Consider the following 23,566-nt stretch of genomic DNA (forward strand, 5'->3'; position numbering starts at 1 on the left):
ACCTCTGACTAGTGGACGATGGGCATAAACAACCGGTGAGGTCTATGCTTTGCTTGTGGTCTTTCCTTGGGCATTTTGCTGTACGCTGTTGAGACAAAAAAAAATCTGAATTCTCACTGCGCTACCATCTCAAGGAATAACTTGTGTGTCTGAATGGGCCGTCATAGATTTAACACTCTAGATAGAATGTTCCCAATTCTTAATGTTACTTTAGGCGCTGATCTCTCCATTGCAGTCAGTTCAGACATTTCGCTGCCATTCTCTCTCTTGTGAAACAGTGTGTTGTCCTGCATGTTCGAACCAGTTCATGGGGGTCTTCAAATGAATTGGACGGTCATAGGACTGCCAACTCTGGAGATTTGGAGGCAATACTTGGGGAGAGAGACCTCCAATGGAGACCAGGGTTGCAGAGGCAGGCAACGGCAAACCACCTCTGATAGTCTCTTGCCATGTAAAACCCACCAGGAGTCACCTAATTCAGCTATGACTTAAGGGCACTCCCCACCACCACTTGGGGAGAGTAGAGTTTGTGGAGGAAGCTCAGTCGCTCTAGGACTTCCATTGCACCTAAACTCTGGGGTATACCATTGAGTCCACCCTGTGAAGCTGCCATTTCCCCCAGGGGAACAGATCTCTGTAGTCCAGAGATCAGTTACAATTCTGGGAGAATGTCAGGCCCCACTCGGAGGTTGGCAACAAGGACCCCCACTGTAAGCCTGTTTCTCTTCCAACTCCCAGGTTGTAAGCGTCGTGGGACGTCAGCAAGACTCACCATGGACTCGGCCAGTTTCCCGTTCTTCTGGATATGCTCACTGTGGGTCTTGGGACCAAGTTGGATTTGTGGCCAACAAGTTACACAGCCCCAGTCCATCAGGATAGAGGGGGACATCACACTAGGTGGACTCTTCCCCGTGCATGCCCGTGGCGCAGCTGGAGTGCCATGTGGAGAAGTGAAGAAGGAAAAGGGGATCCATCGCATGGAAGCCATGCTCTACGCTCTGGACCAGATCAACAGTGACCCCTACCTGCTTCCCAACATGACCTTGGGGGCTCGCATCCTGGATACCTGCTCTCGCGACACCTACGCCTTGGAGCAGTCGCTGACTTTTGTCCAGGCTCTTATCCAGAAGGACACCTCCGACGTGCGCTGCTCCAATGGTGAGCCGCCCATCATCTCCAAGCCTGAGCGCGTGGTGGCCGTCATTGGGGCCTCCGCCAGCTCTGTCTCCATCATGGTTGCTAACGTGCTCCGCCTTTTTGCTGTGAGTAGAGGGAAAGACTTTTCAAGCGATATTTCCAGGAAAGAGGCAATAAAGGAGGGCCGGGAGGGTGGCTAATGGGTCGCTACACTGGGCGATAGGATGACGAACGCAGGATATTTATTTATTTTATTTATTTATCTATGTCTTTTATAATCTGCCTTTCTCACTGAGACTGAAGGCGGATTACCCAGTGTGAGATTAGTACAGCCAATTTCAAGGCCATTTCCATTAACAATGCCAGAGGGTAAACAAACACAATTTTACAAAGACATAGCATTACTAAGAATCCAATACAGAGTTGAAGAAATGCTGAAACAGAACCTAATTGATTTTAGGACTGACATTAGACCACATGAAGAACATAGGAGCAAATATTTAAGACAACAGTAGTATGTGAGGCAACAAAGCGGTGAAGTCTATGGTCCTTAACTTGAAGCATCTGAGAGCCCCTCCCTACAGTACGAAACATTTTTGAATAATGTGGTTTTGCATCATTCGTGGAAAGCTGGGAGAGTGGGGGCTAGGAGCTAGGAGAGTGGGGATATGTAGACTTCTAGAGAACGAGGGAGAGAGTGCTAGTTCAGTGCAGCGGACTAGGTTATGGTGTGCCCAGATTCAAATTCCCACACAGTTGAAAAGGCTCACTGAGTAATCTTGACTGACAGCCAAACCAGATGAGACGTTTGGATGTGTCTTCCATGGAGACTGATTCTGGTCAGGGCTGTGGCACCGGGAAGAGGAGACACCCCTGCCTCTGCCCCCCCAAAAGTTTTCATTTATGTCATTTATAGTCATTTATAGTCCGCCTTTCTCACTGAGACTCAAGGCGGATTACACAGTGTGAGAATAGCACAGTCAATATCAGGAACATTTCCATAAACAATGCCATAGGGTAAAAAGATACAAGTTCATAAAATACTTCCCCGCGGAACAGCAGAAAGGGGGAAATATCTCCCCTCCCCAATGTTTTTGCATGGGGAAAAAAGCTTGGGAGAGAGGCAGGAGCACTCCCTCCTTCGACAGCAGCTTTCTGAGTTCATTTGCACACTCATTTTTTTTAAAATAGAAGCCAATCCCCAAAGCAATGTGTGTCTGCAAGGAGCACAGGTCGGTTCCGTGGAGAACTCGTAAAAGAAATAATGTATAGAGTGATCTGTCACACATGAACACGTGCCCTGACCTTTCCATTATACTTAGCGGAGAGTCTCAGATAATCTCCCTGTTATGAATGCAAACAATGTTGATGAGAAAGCTTCCTTTCTTTTTTCTGCCTAATATTGTTACATATATGACCCACTTCTCTGAGCAGTGAGAAGCGTGGTTAGCGCTTGCCCGATCTGGTTGCCTTAACAGCAGAGAGCACCAGTCGCTTATAGTGTTTTTGTAGTATCTTTTTGATCTACAGATATACCGGTAGAGTACAGGTGCAGGCTCAGAGACAATCCTGCAGATCCACTAATCCATGTCAGATACCCAGAGAGAAAGAGAGAACCTGACACCCAAAGAGCTTCAGTTCGCTCTTAACAATTGCTCTCTGCCTCCTTCTGTGTCTCTTTCAGCCCCTGAGAGTCTCTCTACACGAGACATCTGACAAGTGAAGAACACGTGTCGAGAGATGCAATGTTAGCCAGGAAGGGTAGTTTAAAAAGACAGAGCCGGCGGCAGGGCAAAAGCTTTGCTATACACTGGAGCTGTGTGAAGGAGCTGTGAAATGCCAGAAGGGAAACTTCAGCCCATTAGAACCTCTCCAGGTCCAAGCCCGGCTCTGGAAGGCAGCTCCAGCCCATCTCCATTCCTTGCTGCCCTCTGGTTGCGATCCCACACAGTTTTAGACTGGAGAGGTGAAACTGACAGAGTCTCTGAGAAGGTGAAGATGAAATTAACAAACCCTCTGAGGAGCAATCGCCGCCAGCTCTGTCTTTTAAAACTATGCTTCCCGGCTAACATTGCATCTCCGTACACTTGATAAACACGCGCTGAGGTGTCTCGTGTAGAGAGACTCTAAGAAAGTGCTTCCTTTTCCAGTCATGAGCTGTGACCCACAAAAGCTCATATTGGCCCCTTTCACACTACTTACCTGCTCCCGGAACGTTGCGAAATATCGCGCAAAAACTGCGGAAGATAGCATCTTCTCGCAAGAGTTTTGCACGATGTCGCACAAAACTCTCACGAGAAGACGCTATCTTCCGCGTTTTTTGCGCGATATTTCGCAACGTTCTGGGAGCAGGTAAGTAGTGTGAAAGGGGCCATTGAAATAAACGTTAGTCTTTAAGGTGCCACTAGATGTTTGTTTTAACCTTGCTTTTTACCCAGATGCACACCTGACCCCTTCCCTTCAGCCAAGAAGAGAGTCATCCGAGGGACGGCTTGACCAGTCCTCCAGGCCACTGAGGGGAAGATTGAGACATTACGAAATTTGACCATTCCTTTTTCATGGAGGCAAAACTATCAGCAAAAGCAATATCCTTGCTCAGGAACCAAAAGGCACATTTATTGCTATATCACTCCTCCTATTAGTAAAATGTGCAATGACCCGGATAGCCCAGGCAAGGCCGATCTCATCAGATCTCAGAAGCTAAGCAGGGTCGGCCTTGGTTAATAATTGGATGGGAGACCTTCAATGAAGACCAGGGTTGCAGAGGCAGGCAATGGCAAGCCACCTCTGTTAGTCTCTTGCCATGAAAACCCCACCAAGGGTCGCCATCAGTCAACTATAACTTGAGGGTAGGATTTCATTTCATTAGTAAAATGTAGTCGTAATAAAAAGTGGACAAAGTGGGTACTGAAACAGTGAGAGAGACAGGTGGGTCTCTCTACATGCGGAGATGTGACAAGCAGAAAAATCGTGCTTTAAAAAAAGACAGCAAGTATTTATGCCCACTGCTATCATGGTGCCCGTGAATCTTAGCTGTGGACAACGATGGCTGAAAGGTGGCAGAATTGAGCTCAGACAACACAGACCCTACTGAAGCACACATAGCATCTTTTTAAACTACCCTTCCTGGCTAACATTGCATCTCCTGACATGTGTTCTTCATGTGTCAGATGTCTCATGTAGAGAGATTTTTATTAACAGCTTCTACTGTATTACCCAGGTAGCAATTCTAGCTGTAACAAACGTGTCTCTGACCCTTGGTCCATACTCTAGCCCACTGTTTGTCTTCTGCTCTGGCCTCTAGGGAGTTGAGTTTGGAATTCTGGCTTGCTAAGTCTGGTTTGGGAAATTCCTGGAGATTGGGGCAATGATGCCTGGGGAGGGCAGAGTTTGAGGAGGGGAAGGAGGTCAGTGGGGTATAATGCCATAGATTTCACCACCCAAACCTGCTATTTCCTTCAGAGGAACCATGTAGACTGAAGATCAGTTGTAATTACAGGAGAACTCTAGACTCCACAGTGCGGTTGGCAACCCTACCAGGGTATCAAGTAGTAAAAGGGTCTTTACCTGGCATTGTTTAAGGTAGAGTTGCCAGGGACCAGACCGGGGAGCTTTTGCAAACTGCAAATGTGGTCTGCTGCTAAAAAACCAAACTGGACATGAACCCACCACACACACATGAGAATTAAGTTTTTTAAAAAATCACTGGGATCTCCAGACACTGAAGTCCCAGCACACACCTGGTTTGGCCCAGGTAAAGTAACAACAACAACATTCGATTGATATACTGCCCTTCAGGACAACTTAACACCCACTCAGAGTGGTTTACAAAATATGTTATTATTATCCCCACAACCCTGTGAGGTGGGTGGGGCTGAGAGAGCTGTGACTGACCCTAGGTCACCCAGCTGGCTTCAAGCGGAAGGGCTGGGAATCAAACCTGCCTTTCCAGATTAGAGTCCTGCCGCTCTTAACCACTACACCAAAATGGCTCTCCAGCTGAGATTAAAAATGAAAAGTAGGAGCAAAATATACACTACATTCCCTTCCTACACTTGTAGAGTTTATTAGTTGCTTCTGTTAAATACTTCAGTGATTCTATAAGGAATTTGGGGTAAACAAGGATTGATTATACACTAATATGGAGTAGAAAAAGATGGTATTTGACTCCAACAAAAATGCACCATATCAATTCAGAAATCTCTCCAAAGTGTTGGAAGAAATGTGGGGGGAATGGCACCTTTATACATTGCTAGTGGGAATGTGTTCATAGTCAACAATTTTGGGCTGAAGTGGTCAAACATATCAAACTCATAACTAATTATTTCGTCCCACTGTCGCCAGAAACCATTCTCTGAAATGATCTCAATCCGAAATATATGCAAAAATTTGATTGCAAACCTTTTATTGGCTGCCAAATCAACGATCGCCTCAATGTGGAAGGAAAATCGACCCCCAACAATTCCAAATTGGCTTATCTGAGCGTAGGATCAATTTACTATGGAAAAACTTACAGACCAAATAAAACAACCAAATTTTAAATCACAGTCGATGGGGCAAAGGTTTCCTGTGTTAGAATTCTTGACGAAAGATGATTCTGTAAAAAAGTTTTTGCCAACCCAGGATTATTATAGCTTGCTTACCTATTTTTGATAATTCTTGAAAAGCCATTAGGAAAATATATATTCATTATCAATGCTAGAGAGTAATAACGGTATGAAGGGAAGATGTATTTTATTCAGAATCTCTAACCTGAATGTAAATAACAACAATTGTGTTGATGGTTTATTGGAAGATTGATATCAGTTATGTTTCTTATTCATTGTATAAGATTTTGCAACTAAAATGAAATTATTATTTTTTTAAAAAAAAATGTGGAGTAGAAAGGGAGACTGAACCAAGAAATCAGAAGGAGATTGAGACTTGAAAGGGTAGCCACAAAGGAGCTAGAAAAGACTCTGGAGTTTAAGGAAGTATTGTTGGAGATCAAGAAAATTCATATTAGGGTATTCCTTATAACTATATATGGATGTGGAAGTTGGACAATGAAGAGAGCAGATAGGAAAACTGGCAGTGCAGAAGAAGGGTGCTCCCCCCGCCCTTTGGAAAAGCTGCCAGGGCCTAGAATATCAACTGCTCCTCTGCTAGTCCAGGAGACACATTTCACTTCAGGAGCACAAGTCAACACACATGTAAACCTATCTGCCTTGTAGCCATTCTACCTCACAGATCTACTGGAAGTCAATTGCCCACATGCTTCCGTTGAGTGGCTGCAACCTCTCTCTCTCACACACACACACACACACACGCACCAGCTTCAGCTGTTCCTGACTGGAGCCACTGTTCATTTTGCTAAAACCCCCTAATCCCTGTTACTAATCGCTTTAATGGGTCTTCTCACAGACCCCAAAAGGGCGGGAAACAGGGAGAAAGGAAAAGGGACAGTTTGGTTCAACCCCAAAGGAATTGGGTTGGGAAGGCGTGCCTTGCTTCCTAGCCAGAGAAGGGATTGGGAACAGGGCCGTATTAAGCCGTGGTCGGGCCCCTAGGCTTTCAGGTATTTTGGGCTCCCTCCAGCACGTCAATCTTTCACCCCACTAGTGCTGACAGCCTGACCCGATACGGTAGGTACTAGACTGCACTGCAGCCCTATATCCATTTTGAGGGTCCCCTGAAGAACTCTATTCACAATTTTTAAAATATTTTTATTGCGGAAGTAGAACTCTTCAGGAAAGCGCATTTGAGGGGGATAATTGTTGAATACTGTAATATTTTGAAGTGAATAAATTTTTTCTTATTTATTAAGAATATATATAATTTATGGATAATTGTTTTCATATAAGAGACAATGTGTTTCACTTCAAAAAGGAAGCAGTTAATAATCTTATTAATAGAGGTTATGTAAAAGAATCAATTAATTGTAATTTATGTGACGGTGTGCCTCAGCAAAAAAAATTGGCGGGTCCCTTGTCCCTGCATGACCCCTAGGCTTCGGCCTAGTCAACCTTATGGATAATACGGCCCTGACTGGGAACCAACCAGGAACTGAGTGCAGCATGATGGGGTGTCAATCTGAAATAAAAGGAGAGGGTCAAAAAGTTGTTGAAGCAATTGAAAAATTGAAAAAAATGAAGGCAGTAGGAAAAGAGGAGTAGGTTTCTTCAGAAATACTTCAAATTCATATACCAGAGAATGTGTGAAAAAAACTGCCAGTTGATAAATAAATCGTTATGTAGGCCCCAGAAACCTAATTAAAAGATTCCATGTTTGGCCTGTTAGCAGAGTCTATCGTGTGGCATAGGAAGCGTGATTATCGGTGGTTGTGAGCTGGTTCTGCTGGCTGGTGTGTGTGCAGGAGAGAAAATAATAAAAGCATACACTTGGTTTATATTTAGAAAAGGAATAAGAGTTCTTTATTGCAGGAACTCCATTCTCTGCTAGGAAAGAAGGAGAGATAGATCCTAACTACCTATCTAGTCTAAGGATGGGCAAGGCCTGCATCCATGCTGCCAAGATGGAGGGAGGAGAAGGAGAGAAGTGTTGCCTGGAACAAAGCCAGGAAGAGAAGAGAGAGGGAGGAGGTCAGGAGGAGGAAATCCTGAGAATAGCAATCTGCATATTAAAGGACAGTCAGAGCAGTAAACAATAGTAAACAGAAAACAGAGTGACCCGACCTCTCTATCTTTCTAACTCTTTGGTTTGTCCCCCTCTGAAACCTGAGAAGAGAGACAGCGCTGGATCCTCCTCTTCCAACACCAGAAACCCGCATCAAAAGACAACATCAGAGCAAGTGCGGTCCCGGTAAAGACACAGAAAACCCAGTAACAAAACAATATGCACACGCTCGGCAAACAATGTGTGCATGCTTGGGAAAAAGCCACCACAATTCCGAGGGTGAACCGCACCTCTGAGGACACACTGAAACGGTCAATCACATTCCCTGCAGCTGCTGTGTGGTTGCAGAGAAAGTAAATCTGATTTGTTAAAAAGCATCACTAGTTTGGCTCTTATAGGACTTTGGAGAGTCGCTGCCAATCTGAGTAGTAGACAATAATGACCTTGTCTGATTCAGTATAAGGCAACCGCTTACGTTTATTCTAGAGTTTGTTTTTGTGTATTGCAGCATACATAGAGCCCTTCAAATAAACAAGCACCTTACCCTGTTCTTTTCTCCTCACCTCTCCCACCCCTAGATCCCCCAGATCAGCTATGCCTCTACCGCACCAGAGCTCAGCGACAGCAACCGCTATGACTACTTCTCCCGCGTGGTGCCTCCCGACTCCTACCAGGCCCAAGCCATGGTGGACATAGTAAAGGCCCTGGGCTGGAATTATGTTTCTACTCTAGCATCTGAGGGAAACTACGGCGAGAGTGGCGTTGACGCCTTTGTGCAGATCTCCCGGGAGGCTGGTGAGTGGGGCTAAGGTTGCCAGCTCCCAGTTGGGAAATACCTGGAGATTTGGGGATGCAGCCTGGGGTGGGTGGAGTTTGGGGAGGGCAGGGACCTCAGTGCGGTACAATGCTATAGACTCCACCCTCCAAAGAAGCCATTTTCTCCAGAGGAACTGATCTCTATAGATGGGGTTGCCAGGTGTCTGGTTTTCTCCTGGACAGGCCGTTTTTTTCTTAGACTGTCCGGGGAAAACGTGCTTAAAATACTGGACAAATAAAAGTCCAGTGTTTTTGTGCATGGGGGAGGACCGGCTGGCTGCTGGCATACAAGAGCTGGCAGCAGTGCCAACAGGCCTTCCTCTGCCGCCTCCACCTCCTCCCCCTGTTTCCAATCCACCAAGCTTCTTGCATGTTGGGGAAGCGGCTAGCCAGCCAACCCACCCAGCTTCCTCCTGGATGCCAGGGAAGAGCCAGCCAGCTAGCATGCTCAGCCTCCGGCACACTGGCAATGATGTCACTTCAATGATGTCACTTTCTGGAAGTGATGTCATCTCACTGGGTCTGGGAGCGCAAAGGAATACTACAAGGTGAGTGCTGGGACCCCCATCTAGTTTTGGCGGGGGAGCCATCTGGCAACCCTTTCTGTAGTCTGGAGATCATAATTCTGTAAGAACGCTAGACCTCACCTGGAAGTTGGCAACCCTAAATATTGATATGAAACCAATAGGAGGTTGTAATGTTCATATGCCTTCAGTGTCCCTGGGAAAATTGAGAGAAACGTTATTTCAGTCCCTGGGGGTTGCCAAAGCCCTATCGTTGAGTCCTGCCTTGACTTGGATAGCCCAAGCAATCTTGTCAGATCTTAGATGCAGAGAAGTTAGCCGTGTTAGTCTGTAGTAGCAAAATAGTAAAGAGTCCAGTAGCACCTTTAAGATTAACCAACTTTATTGTAGCATAAGCTTTCGAGCATCACAGTTCTCTTCATCAGATGCAGAGAACGAAGATGCAGATCTGATGAAGAGAACTGTGATTCTCGAAAGCTTATGCTACAATAAAGTTGGTTAGTCTTCAAGATGCTACTGGACTCTTTTTGATTTTGTCAGATTTTGGAAGCTAAGCTTAGCAAGGTCTGCCTTGGTTAGTAATGGGATGAGAGGGGGAGAGGTAGGGTAGGGAAGAAGATGCTGGTCCAAATGTGAAGGGCATCAGAGCCAGTTTAGTGCAGTGGTTATGAACAGCAGGACTCTAATATGAAGAGTCAGGTTTGATTCCCCACTCCTCCACCTGAAGCCAGCTGGTTCATCTTACCCACAGCTCTCTCAGAGCTCTCTCAGCCCCACCCACCTCACAGGGTGATTGTGGTGAAGATAATACTAACACACTTAACACGCTCTGAGCAGGTGTTAAGTTATCCTGAAGGGCGGTATATAAATCGTATGTTGTTTTGTTGTTGTTGTTCTCACTCCCTGAAACTCTCTTGTCCCCTGGCAGGTGGAGTCTGCATTGCCCAGTCCATCAAGATCCCGCGAGAACCCAAGCCGGGCGAGTTTGACAAACTCATCAAGCGCTTGATGGAGACCCCCAATGCCCGTGGTATCATCATCTTCGCAAACGAAGACGACATCAAGTGAGTGCGCCGTCTACTGCAAAGCGCCCTGTGACGGGGGTGGGGAAGGTTGGCTGGGGCACTCACTCTCGTTTCTCCCATCCAGGCGAGTGTTGGAAGCTGCGCGCCGCGCCAACTTAACCGGGCAGTTCCTGTGGGTGGGTTCAGACAGCTGGGGCTCCAAGGTCTCCCCTATTCTGAAGCTGGAGGACGTAGCTGAGGGAGCTGTGACCATCTTACCCAAACGAGCCTCAATTGAAGGTAATAAAGGATAGTGACACCCCTTTCCGTACAGCTCTGAGGCTATCCCACGGAGGGACCTAAGAAGATCACATCCTTTACCGGACCTGGATGGCTTGGAAAATGGGACCACCCTGGAACCACTGCTCTTCCTTTTGTATCCACTGCTCTTCCTTTTGTATTTTTCACTAAAGCGCACCTGCTCAAAGTGTCGTTTGTGATGAGATAATCCAATGATGCATTCCCTCACCACACCACCATGGGTCTTTTAAAATCAGGAGTTGACAATGCAATGCATCATTATATCAGTAAGTTGATATGCCAATCACCATTTTTTTTAAAAAAAATGAAACCCACCCCATGTGGCCTGGGGAAGACAAAAATGGCTGCTACGCGAGGGGACTGGAGAAATCTGGATCTTGCATGACAGGTAAAATTCAATGGCTAATAAAGTTTTCCTGAATCACAACATTTCTCAGCAGGGAAAAGCTTTGACTTCTGCCTGCTGTGCATCTATTAGAAGGCATTCTGACCCCTTTAAAATGACTCTGTTCTATATCATTTGTTTGTCTTAATAAAGGGTATTCTTGGTTTTGGAGTCTCCAAGACTCAGGGCCGAAAAACATGTTACATTTGACATGTGTCGGGATATGGGTGCCCAATCTGAACCATAGAGACGAATTACACGAGGAGGAGCACGTGAAGGGAATCACAATGTTAGCGGGAAGCTGGATTTTAAAAGAGATTGGAAGGCTTTGTCAATTTCCCCTTTCTACAGAGCCATGGAGATGGCTGCTCAGGGGGATTGTTAATTTCCTCTTTGTCTCCTAGGAGGTGAAACTGACAGAGCCTTCCAGAGACAAAGAGGAAATTGACAAATCCTCTGAGGAGTGATCTTTGCTGGCTCTGTAGAGAGGGAAAATTGACAAAGCCTTCCAATCTCTTTTAAAAATCAGCTTTCCAGCTAACATTGCAACTCCCTTCACATGCTCATATAATTCATCTCTTGTAGCTTGGCTCATAGTCATAAGTTAAAATGGGGACTAACCTCTGGCTTCACGTGCCCATCCGCATTCCCCTGGGAGTGCTCATGGAGCGAGAGGAACAAGCAAACTGGACCCCCTTCCCACGGCCATTCCACTGACGAAAATGGAGGGCAGCTTGAATCCTCTCCTTCCCCCTCACAGCCTCAAACGTCATATGTATTTTGGCCCTTAGCCTTTCAATCTGTTCTCAGAGCCAGGGTTCAGCCCTGGAACATGTAAAGTAATGATCTCCAAGCATGTGAAGAATAATAATGAACAATGGCAGCCAGTTTGCATTAAAAGGGCTTCAGGACTTCTTGTGTAGGCAATTCCAAGAGGCTTATTTTTCCTGCTGGTTGCAGTGGCAGGGGAGGAATAAATAGAAGTAGCCGCAACTGCTGCTTTTCTCTCTTTTCCGTGGTGGCTTTTAAAACCTGGATAGCTCAGGAGAGCCTGTGCTTGTCAGATCTCAGAAGCTAAGCAGGGTTGGCCTTGGTTAGTAATTGGATGGGAGACCGCCAACAAAAACAAGGGTTGAAGAGGCAGGCAGTGGCAAACCACCTCTCTTCATCTCTTGCCATGAAAACTCCACCAAAAGTTGCCATAAGTCAACTGTGACTTGACGCCAGGATTTAATTTTTCAGTGGTGAAGGGAGCCTGTCTTCCTCTGCATCGTCATACTAACAGAGCCAGTTTGGTGTGGTAGTTAAGAGCGCGGGACTCTAATCTGGAGAGCCGGGTTTGATTCCCCAGCTGGGTGACCTTGGGCTAGTCACAGTTCTCTGGAGCTCTCTCAGCCCTACCCACCTCACAGGGTGTTTTGTTGTGGGGATAATAATGACATACTTTGTAAACCGCTCTGAGTGGGCATTAAGTTGCCCTGAAGGGAGGTATATAAATCAAATGTTGTTGTTATTAACTTCCAAACATCTAGGATAAAATAAAAAAGCTTCTAAAGGCAGGGATCCAGATCTCTGCACACCCAGCACCCCTTATGATGGAAATGAAGTGTTTGAAAGGGTAAGGTTGCCAACTGACCAGAGAAACAACCCGCCTGGCCTGCTCAGGTGCTTTTAACAGCAGTTTGGTGTGCAGAAATCAGCACAGGAAAACCTGAGCTTTTCATAGCAGAGAGACAAGTATGAGGTGCCCATCCCACTCTGGAGCAGTGAGCTGCAAAGGTCTTGACTGCCTCCTTCACTCCTCCGGGTGTCTTCCTTTCCCGCCCAGGTTTCGACCAGTACTTTACCACGCGCTCTCTAGAGAACAACCGACGCAACATCTGGTTTGCCGAATACTGGGAAGAGGATTTCAAGTGCAAACTGACCCGGCCGGGGTTGCAACCTGATGAGGAGGTGCGGAAATGCACAGGTATGAATGTCGGAGGAGCTCAAAGCGAGGAATGGAAACTCCTGAGCAGTGCTGGCCAATGACACACTGCAAGGTGCCAACTCTGGCTTGGGAAATTCCTGGAGAATTAGGGATAGTGCCTGAGGAAAGTGGAGTTGGGGAAGGGGGTTGTGATGCCGTTGAGTGATGCCTCCAAAGCTGCCATTTCCTCGAGGGGAACTGACATCTCTTCTCAGTCTCTCTACTTGAGACACAAGGACGCTCCAGTGAAGGGAGACACAAGCCGGGAAGCGTAGTTTAAAAAGACAGAGGCAAAGGCTCTGTCAATTTCTCCTCTCTACAGAATCCACAAATATATCCTCAGAGGGTTTGTTAATTTCCTCTTTGCCTCCCCCAAGGCTCTGTCAATTTCACCTCCCCTTTGGGGAGGCGAAGGGGAAATTAACAAACCTTCTGATCAGTGATCTTTCCAGGGAAGGGAAATTGACAGAGCCTTTGCCTCTTGTCTTTTTAAACTGCACTTCCTGGCTAACATCGTGTCTCCCTTCACTTAATCGTCCTTGAGCAAGAGGTCTTGTGTAGACCGAGAGGTCAGCTGTAATTCCAGGAGAAATCCAGACCTCACCTGGAGGTTGGTAACCCTATGTTACATTCTGTCTTTCACCACTGGCTTCTCCCACTCTGCTGTGTACTAATCCCTGGAGCCGGGAGGCCGTGGGGATGTTATCAGAGAGGCACAGAACTGTTGGGTTCATTTCACAGCTGTACAGAAACAGAAGGGATTAGAGCCCCCAATCCCTCTCACTGGCAGAGCAGAAGGGGGCGAGATGCCAGCATCTCCCCCCACCCCAAGATAACCCTCTCCCATTCAGTGCCATCGTCCCGTTCAAATGCTCTCAATTCTCACGGAAATGCTAGATTAGAACCCAACTGGATTTGAATCAGCATTGCAAAGTCTCCGGGCGTCTTTCCCAGCTCTTCTGGGTTGTCTATAACTCTCCCACTCCAGCACCTGACAAGCTAACAGCGAATTTTGCTCAGCTGCCATTCGCACACACCCAACCACAGCAGGCGGCGCATCAGTGTGCTGAATTCGGGGCCCAAATATTTCACTTTTCGAAAGGATGAGAGGAATTAATTAAAGCAGGCTTGCAAAGAAATATGCAAAAAAAATACACTGCCTCCCCGTTAATAATCCTTCTGCTGACAATGAGCATTAACCATTTCTGGCCTAAAAGGAAAAAAAATTCTAAATGTCTTCTATGTTCTTGCATCAATCCTACACATACTGGTGACTGGGCAAGCGGCTGTTATTCTTTACTTACATGAGTGCAGATCTGTCTGTGTATGTCTTCGAGGATCGTGGCCCGAAAGCCAGAGGTGCAGTTTGTAAAATACTGACAGCCTTGGGTCTGAACTAAATGTTCTATATGCAGGGCTTTTTTTCTGGGAAAAGAGGTGGTGGAAGTCAGTGGTGGAACTCAGGCCCGCACAATGACATCACTTTGGGTCAGCTGGAACAAGGAGGGAGTTTTTTTAAGTTTAAATCGCCCTCAGCGAAAATGGTCACATGGCCGATGGCCCCGCCCCCTGATTTCCAGACAGAGGGGAGTTTAGATTGCCGTCCACGCCGCTGGCGCAGAGGGCAATCTCAACTCCCCTCTGTCTGGAGATCAGGGGGCGGGGCCATCGGCCATGTGACCATTTTCAAGAGGTGCCAGAACTCCATTCCACCGTGTTCCAGCTGGAAAAATGCCCTGTCTATATGTAACATGTGTTCATCACGGGAACTTGCAGTCAGATGGCAGCTTTAAATCCCCCAATTCTGAAGCACCGTAGGGGCCCGACTGGGATCAGAACCGCGGCTTCTGAGGGAAGAGGGGCTTCAGCCTTCCCCCGTGCTTGTTCCTCAACCTGGAATATCTCTTGGGGATTGCCCCATTGGGGAAATGCATGTACAAGGGTTGCTCATGTACAACAAGGAGGTTTCTCTAGTGGGGCAAATAATGGCTATCTGGGGCCTTTTCAGATCAAGAAAATAACGTGAGGGGAGAATAGCTCCAGCACATCATCATCTGCATCATGATGGCACTTCTGGGAAAATTCAGAGGTGATGTTGGGTCACTCTAGGAATTGCTGGAAACTCTATGGTAACGTGGGGGGAGAATAGCACATCATCATCTGCATCAGGACGGCACTTCCAGGAAAATTTGGAGGTGATGTTGGGTTGCTCTAGGAATTGCTGGAAACTCTATTGATAATGGCTGATGCTGATGCTGTGAAACTCTATGCTGTGAAACTCTATGGTAATAGCTGATGCTGATTCTGTGAACCTAGGCAGATCATGAAAGGGAGGGCAGGAAGGGTTACATCAGTGCTTAGTTCCTGTGGCCCTAAGGTACATGCCCAGGGTAATGCCGATCACTACCTTGGGGTCAGGTAGCAATTTTCCCCAGGCAAGTTTGGCTAAAGATTCTGACGATGTTTTGCCATCTTCTGGGCATGGAGCAGGAGTCACTGGGGGTGTGGGGGAGAGGTTGTGAATTTCCTGCATTGTGCAGGGAGTGGAATAGATGACCCTGGAGGGCCCTTCCAACCCTATGAATCTATGATTCTGTGTGGCGGGAGAATAGCTCCAGCACATCATCATTTCCATCATGACAGCACTTCCAGGAAAATTTGGAAGTGATATTGGGTTGCTCTAGGAATTTACTGTAATAGATTTTTATTAGTTTTTTTTTTAAAAAAACAAAGAAAGAAAACTTTTTAGTATCAGGTTCATGTACAAGATAATTATTATGCATCCAAAATTTCAAGAAATTTTCGGTTGCTCTAGGAATTGACGGAAACTCTATGGTAAAACCTGACTCGGACTAAAGAAGAAACCATATCTTTTCTGTACCAAGTGCCAACTCTTTTCTTTGTCCACCCAGGGGAAGAGCGGATTGGACGTGATTCAACATATGAGCAGGAGGGAAAGGTGCAATTTGTCATCGATGCTGTCTATGCCATGGCCCACGCTTTACACAACATGCAAATGGAACTCTGTCCGGGCCAGATTGGGGTGTGCGACAAGATGGATCCCATTCACGGACGCACGCTGCTGCACTACATCCTCTCTGTCAACTTCAATGGTGAGCCCACTAGTGGGGGATGGGTGGTAAGTCGATTAACCCACCCTGTAACACAAAGGGCAATCTATGATAGGATAAAGGGTGAGCCAGGCCAGATGCACAAGGGTGATAAAGATTTTTCAGTTGGGAATTTGAAAAATTAAGTGTTGTGAGGTCACTGCTTGTTCCAAAACAGACAATGGCACCCTAGCAGTCTCTGCTCCCTCAGGGCTCCTAGGGATTTGTTAGTCAAGGGCTGGCAACTCTAGCTACAATGGAAGCCAGGGGATGGGTGTTGAAACCAGGGACTCCTCAAGAACAGCTACTTTAGAAGTCACATCTTAACAAAGACAGCAGCAACTCACATTGTCTTCTCCCATGCTGCTACCCAGGGGCAAGGTTGATAAATAAATCGTATATCAGCCCCAGAAATCTAATTAAAGAATTCCATGTTTGGGCCATTAGCAAGTTTGTCATTTAGCAGAGGAAGCGTGATTATAGGTGGTTGTGAGCTGGTTCTGCTGGCTGGTGTATGTGCAGGAGAGAAAATAACAAAGCACGTACTTGTTTATACTTAGAAAGGAAATAAGAGTTCTTTATTGTAGGAACTCCATACTCTGATAAGAAAGGAGGATAGATCTTATCTAACTATCTAGTCTAAAGATGGGCTAGGACAAGTCCTGCATCCATGGTTCCAAGATGGAAGGAGGAGGAAGGAGAGAGATGTTGCCTGGAACAAAGCCAGGAAGAGAAGAGTGAGAAGGAGAATGTCACGAGGAGGAAGTCCTGAGAATAGCAATCTACATATCAAAGGGATAGTTAGAGCAGTAAACAGATGCCCTGGCCTCTCTGTCTTTCTAACTCTTTGGTTTGTCCCTCTCTGAAACCTGAGGAAAGGGACAGCGCTGAGTCATCCTCTTCCAACGAAGGTGAGCTCCAAAGATTCAGGCAGCACCACTGGGTCTCATCTTCTTCCAGCTAGCACTGAGGGCAGTTCCAGGAGGGGCCTGCCTCCAGACCTAACCTCTTGGGGCAGCCAAATATCTTGAGGTGGCCTTGGAGGAGGCGTCCATGTTCAGATGGAGAGAGGTCTCAGCATCATGCTTGCACCACTTCCCTTTTTACAGGCAGTGCCGGGACACCCGTGATGTTCAATGAGAACGGAGACGCACCTGGACGCTATGACATTTTCCAGTATCAGCTCACCAACACCACAAACCCCGGGTACAAAGCCATTGGGCAGTGGACAGAATATCTCCGTCTGAATGTGAGTGATTTGGCAGAGGGGAATGAGATGAAACTGTGGCAAGAAATCTGCCTCCATACACACAACAGTGACCCATTAAGTTCTAATAGGATAGGATCTATCTATCTATCTATCTATCTATCTATCTATCTATCTATCTATCTATCTATCTATCTATCTATCTATCTATCTATCTATCTATCTATCTATCTATCTATCTATCTATCTATCTATCTATCTATCTATTTTTGTTCAGCTTACACCCTGCCCTTCTTGCAAGCAGGCTCAGGGTGGCTTCCAACAGGATATACAATTAAAAATACAATAAAAAAACATTAAAACGCCATTGGTCCAGATAATATAAAAAGTCCAGGCACCATCAAGCAAATCAGGCTACTGCAGAGTCGACCATAAGCCTCGGGCACCACCATGATGAAACTCCAGGGCAGCTGCAAAAGGAAGGCAGGGCGGTCAGAGAGGGACAAAATGCTGGCCCCAAGTCAAAGGCCCCCTAGGGCAAGGGTCCCCAATCTTGTTGAATCTGTGGGCACATCTGGAAATCTGAGGATGGGGAATGGGCGTCACTACAAAATGGTTGCCATGGGGACTGGGAACAGTCACAAAATGCCTGCTCTAGAGTCTGAATCCAATCACAAAACATTGGGAGATTCTACAAAATATGAAGAAGTTTCATGCCAAGCATACTCCCAGAAGTGACATCATCGTGTAGGCCTGGGAGCCCATGCACACACAGCGCACGCACAAGGAAGAAAAACAAGGGAGGGTAAGGGAACCTGGCAACCCTACCACTGCATCTACTCTGAACTCAGGGGAGAAATAATAGCTTAAAAATGTGATCCCCGTTTGCCCTTTTTTGACATTATGGTCACATGCACTAGAAACCTGGCAACTGTGCATACATCCAGCACTCTTCCCATATATGTGGTAAAACATATGATGACAGAATGGTGCAGCTTCTAAAAAAAAATAGGTAGGAGGCTTGCATATATTCACAGGAATATTTTCATAATAATTTATCTACCAAGGAATCCCTGAACGTCTGTCATTGACGCCTGCATGTTGCAAAGGATTCTAGGGCATATTTTAAGGTGCAGACACAGTCTGGTTAAAGCACAGTCCATGCTTGTGGGGACTCCCAGTTGTCTCCTGTGAAGTGAGAGCAAGACCTGGGACATGTCCGATACTCTCATGCACCTAATTATTTCTGGGGTGATTGGTGGTGGGAAATGTGTTGTCTTTCAAAAAGGCTTTCCCACCATTATCAATCTCCACGCTGATAAGTCCCCTGGGAGTTTCATGAGGAATTTCAGAGCTCTTTGAAGCACAGTAGCATAACCACTGTGGTATGGCACTCTTCTCTGTCTCCCGTAGATCGAGGACATGCAATGGTCTGGCGGCCAGAAAGAGATCCCCAGTTCAGTGTGCAGCCTTCCCTGTAATTCGGGCGAACGGAAGAAAATGGTAAAGGGGGTATCCTGCTGTTGGCACTGCGAGTTGTGTGACGGCTACCAGTACCAGCTGGACGAGTTCACCTGCGAAATGTGCCCCTTTGACATGAGGCCCAACCCCAACCGCACGGCGTGTCGTCCGACGCCCATCGTCAAGCTTGAATGGAGCTCGCCCTGGGCCGTTCTGCCTATCTTCTTAGCCATTCTGGGCATTCTCGGTACTGTTTTTATTGTCATCACCTTCATCCGATTCAATGACACACCCATCGTCCGGGCCTCGGGTCGCGAGCTGAGCTATGTCCTCCTCACTGGGATTTTCCTTATCTACACCATCACTTTTTTGATGATCGCCGAGCCCGGAGTCACCGTCTGCGCCTTCCGACGGCTCTTCCTGGGCTTGGGTATGGCCATCAGCTATTCCGCCCTGTTGACCAAAACCAACCGGATCTACCGGATCTTCGAACAAGGCAAGAAGTCGGTGACCCCGCCCAAATTCATCAGCCCGACCTCTCAGCTGGTCATCACTTTCAGCCTCATGTCCGTGCAGATCGTCAGCGTGATCATCTGGCTAGGGGTGCAACCCCCTCACAGCATCATCGACTACGAAGAGCAGCGTACGCCCAACCCCGAATTTGCTCAGGGGGTGCTCAAATGCGACATGTCGGACTTGTCCATTATCTGCTGCCTCAGCTACAGCATCCTCTTGATGGTCACCTGCACTGTCTATGCTATCAAGGCTCGAGGCGTGCCTGAGAACTTCAACGAGGCCAAGCCGATAGGCTTCACCATGTACACAACCTGCATCGTTTGGCTGGCCTTCGTGCCCATCTTCTTCGGCACTGCCCAATCAGCAGAGAAGGTGGGAGAGACAAAGCTGAGAAACGGGTGGTAGAGAGGACATAGTCGGGGGAGGTTTAAGCAGAAAATAAGCGCTAAATTAGACTGCCTCCAGGAAGCACATGAATAATCTCCTGGCTTTAAACAAAAAACTGATAAGCAGACACCCTGCCCAAACTGTTAAGGGAAATATAAGATCTTTTCCCCATGAGTGGGGAATACGGAGACCTCCCGGCCGTGGTTGCTGCTCTGCGCAGCAACGAGAGAAAAATGGTAGGGAAACTGGCATTGCAGGGAGGCAGCGATATCGATTCGAATGGCCCTGTCCCATTGAATTCCCACTGGTTTCCAGATCTTCGCTGGCAAACCCTATTGGGGAAGCATCTCTCTCCCCCAGCTGTTATTCTTCACCCCCCAGTCAACATGGTATACTTGTACTAGTTTTAAATCAAAATGTTCATGTGTCTCCTGGGGATATCTGACCCTAAGATTTGAAACGGATAAGGAATATATTTCTTGCGGGGCTATACCACTTCAGATTGCAGGAGCAGGGACTGAATTTATACTGTTTCTTCACTAAAGGACTCCCCGTAAGTGTCGAACTGGCAAGCCTGAGAGAAAGCCAGCCCAGAACCTTTTGTCCAATGTGACAGTTTTGTATAAAGTTGGGAGGGGGATTAATATGATGAAAGCATTAAAATATTCAGTCCCCCACCTGCAGTCTGAAACGACACAAGTCCAGCAAGATGCTGATCAGGTGGAGCTTTTGCTGATCTGTTTTGGCATTAAAGGTTTGCTTCAAATCTTTGAGGCTATTTTTATCCTGGCTGATTACTCCCAAGAGAAGGAGGAAGAAAATATCAGATGGCCTTTCATTCGAACACAGCGATCGGTCGCCTTTCGGCCCAATCCTGAGGGCTGCTTGCAGAGGTGGTGCGGTCCCCTCCTGCGCTGCTACTGCTGTGGTTGGCCATTAGCCTTGGTCCATTGGTCCACTCCAGATCAGGTTGCTGTCTCCCACCCCATGCAGAGTTGTTGGCATTTGCCCACAGGTGCTATGTTGGTTTGCACAGCTAGGGTGTGGCACACCTTCCATCCGTGGCCTTGGCAGTTGTGGCTGGGGCCACAAGGGAGGGCCTTGCAATTGCCATGCTGCTGCGCTGGGGGCTATTTTGCTGTGGGTGGGAAGCTCCTGCTGTTACTGTCCCAAGAGTTGCCAGGTCCCTATACCCTCCTGCCCGGGCAGGGTAGGGGGGACTGGCACTTACCTTGCGCCAGCAGCAAGGTCTTCTTTGCTCACATGCACACTCAGGCACCTGCGCAATGACGTCACCCCCGGAAGTGACATGTTTCACTGGCCACGGGAGCACTCCCACGCACCGTGCAGGGTTAGGGTTAGCCCCAAACAAAGCGCAGGAATGCTCCCACAGCCAGTGTGATGACATCACTTCTGGGGTGACACAGTCACGCCCCTTTGGGAGCACGCGCATAGCACACGTTCCTGGGGTGCCTGCTGGTGACAGGAGACCTCCGCGGGCTTACCACCTCCCACTGACGGGGCGGCAAAAAGAGAGGCAAACCCCTGGGAGTTTGCCCACCACTAGCGGGCAGCTGGGAACTCTACATGTACATCTATAGTCCACTTCCTGACCTGGTCCCAGACTGCATGGCTGGAAAGAAGGGTGCAGGAAACACCCTCTGTGGGGAGGGGAAGAGTTCCACAATGGCCTGTTGGCCCTCTGCAGATGTTTCCCTGCTTCCGTGTTTTGAATGCACAGTGCCCCTTCGCCCCAGGTGTGCCTTCATCATCATAAGCTTTATTGCATAGGCTCACAACCTTAGCAATTCAAAAATACCAACAACATCAAGAGGATAATGCAATGACCACAGTAACAATAGAAACTCTAATATACATGACAATTTTATAAACCGTCATTAAGATCACAACAGAAATCTGAGTTAAAATCGATATCAATTCAAACAATGCAGTCAGATAGTTGACAAAATGTACAGATTTAAACACTGGCCACAACAACACTGGATGGTTTTGGTGAGGCCTTTATCACTCTTGCCACAAATGTTGCCGTTTGTCGGCAAGTAATAGAGTCTATCATTATCTGCTCTCCCTGGATATTGTAATAAAATTTTCCCAAGACATCTTTCATGTTCTGATGAGAATCTTGGGCAGTAAAAGACTCTATGGCTTAGATCTTCGATAGAATTTTGATCACATTTTGATCTTTATATGGGATTGCAGTATAACAACCGCTTCCCATCACCAATTGTAAGGTATCCAACTGTTCTTTAGTAAATGCTCTCCTATGCACCGGATTACGTAAGTCAGTAAGGTAGGATAGGAGAGTTAAAAGAGGAGCGAGTTGCTTGTAAAAGGGAGCCATTCTCAAGGTACTTAACAATGTGGTATCTATCTAAACACTTCTGTCTAGCAGTCTTTGTTTTATTAATTGCTTCGCTGCAAAAAAATCCAGTCCTCTTAAACAGTTGTCTGAAAATCCAAGTTTGGCTACCAGATTCAATATATAACTCTGCCACAGGTTACTTTTCCCTTCCTCGTAAGCCGTAGTTAAGAAATATGAAACCTAACCCAAAATGAATTTTCCAACAATAATAACTATGTGGGCTGAGACCAATATTGGCAATAGAGCCAATTCCAATCTAGTTATTATAGCTGCTGGGGTTGAATTAAGGACTGCTCCCCAGTCAGTATGGTACGAGATGCTAGTGTGGGCTTGCATGACGTAGGCCTGTGCTCCGTAACTTAACATCTGGCTTAGCTGGGCCCAGGTCGTGGCTTATACTGCCTGCTGCAGACTGGGATTGGCTGCTGTGTCAGGGCAGGGCTGAGATTGGAGCCACTGGGCATGGACTGTGTTGCTGATTGGCCTCTTGTAGTCCTCTAGGCTTCGGGGACCCGAGGGATGTTTTCTCGCACAAAACACCTCAAGGGCCAGCTTCTCTCTACAAAATGAGCACCTATGGGCTATGCAACAGGTTTCACCGGCATAGCATCTCAGTGTCAAGAGCACTGAGTGGCTGAGGGAGTTGCCTAGCCCTTGTCTTGCCCCTAGGAATGCCCCTTCCTATGGCAGTGGACCTGCGGCAGTGGGCTATGTCACAGTCGCGCCGTTGGCTGATCGGCACAACACAGTGCCACAGCACTCCACTGACATACCTCAGAAAGATGCTGGTGTAACTTTGGGATATGTCAGTATAACAGCTAGTCAGCTCCCCGAGTACTCCTACCCCCCTCCACAACTGTGTTATTTATTTCTTAAGCAGATGCTGTCTGGCACGATAGCGCAAAAAGGCATCTGTATTAAAAGGATTAATCAATTAAACATTCTTTTAATCAAATAATTCTTTTAATCATTCCCCAGAGAACTGCTGAGCCTGCACTGCAGGGAAAGCGGATGATAAGTCCAGTAAATAAATAGTAACCCTAATAAATATACAAGACACAAGATCTAAACTTTCCTTGAGTGGAAAAGAGACATTACAAGAGACATTTTGGTTCTGCATCTTTTTCTCTCATTTTCCTCATAATATCTTATATAACATAACTAGCTTGATACCCATGCTTTGCTACGGTATTTAACTACTTTAAATCCAGTTATAATACTTATGGGTATGTAACATTTTTTGGTTTGTGCTGCGCTTACTGTTTAGAATGTGAGGGGTAAGGACCAATCAGCCCACATATGCAAATGACCTTGAAAGGCTGGCCCAATCAGGGAAGAGTGGCCGAGCTGGCAGTGGGCAGGGGTGCAAGCAGGCAGCAGCCTGCCAGCCATGCAGGAAAGCTGTGTCCCTTTGGGAAAAACACATTTGACCCCTTTTTATCCCTTTAGGGGGCAATTTCTTAAAATCCCTTCTCAAGTGGGTGTTGATGAGTCAGTCAGGACACTTGTCTTTATATATATAGATGTATAATGTGTATGGGGTGTGTGTGTTCTTACAGTATACAATAGCCAGTAAATTTGTAGCAGGGAGAACTGGGAGCCATTGTGAAATTCAGAGGTAAACTAGAAGGCCATAACCCCTGTGACCATTGCAGGTTGGAAAAACAGATGTAAGTAGCAAATCTGACCTAAAATAAAAAGAAAAGCAGCCTGAAAGGACAAACACAACGG

At 46.8% G+C, this 23,566-nt stretch overlaps 1 protein-coding gene across 1 annotated transcript in view; it reads left to right on the forward strand.

Moving 5' to 3' along the window:
• The first annotated feature begins 773 nt into the window (after positions 1-773).
• LOC129346207 (metabotropic glutamate receptor 6-like) overlaps positions 774-23,566 on the forward strand; it is a 29,213-nt gene continuing 6,420 nt past the window's right edge. The window contains exons 1-8 of the mRNA XM_055003533.1: positions 774-1,262; positions 8,331-8,547; positions 10,021-10,156; positions 10,242-10,396; positions 12,631-12,771; positions 15,684-15,884; positions 16,991-17,130; positions 18,502-19,437. Coding sequence (XP_054859508.1) covers positions 774-1,262; positions 8,331-8,547; positions 10,021-10,156; positions 10,242-10,396; positions 12,631-12,771; positions 15,684-15,884; positions 16,991-17,130; positions 18,502-19,437 — 2,415 coding nt within the window. The remainder of the gene's footprint in view (positions 1,263-8,330; positions 8,548-10,020; positions 10,157-10,241; positions 10,397-12,630; positions 12,772-15,683; positions 15,885-16,990; positions 17,131-18,501; positions 19,438-23,566) is intronic.

Source organism: Eublepharis macularius, chromosome 19, assembly GCF_028583425.1.
Source record: "Eublepharis macularius isolate TG4126 chromosome 19, MPM_Emac_v1.0, whole genome shotgun sequence".
In the NCBI taxonomy this organism is placed as follows: Eukaryota; Metazoa; Chordata; class Lepidosauria; order Squamata; family Eublepharidae; genus Eublepharis; species Eublepharis macularius.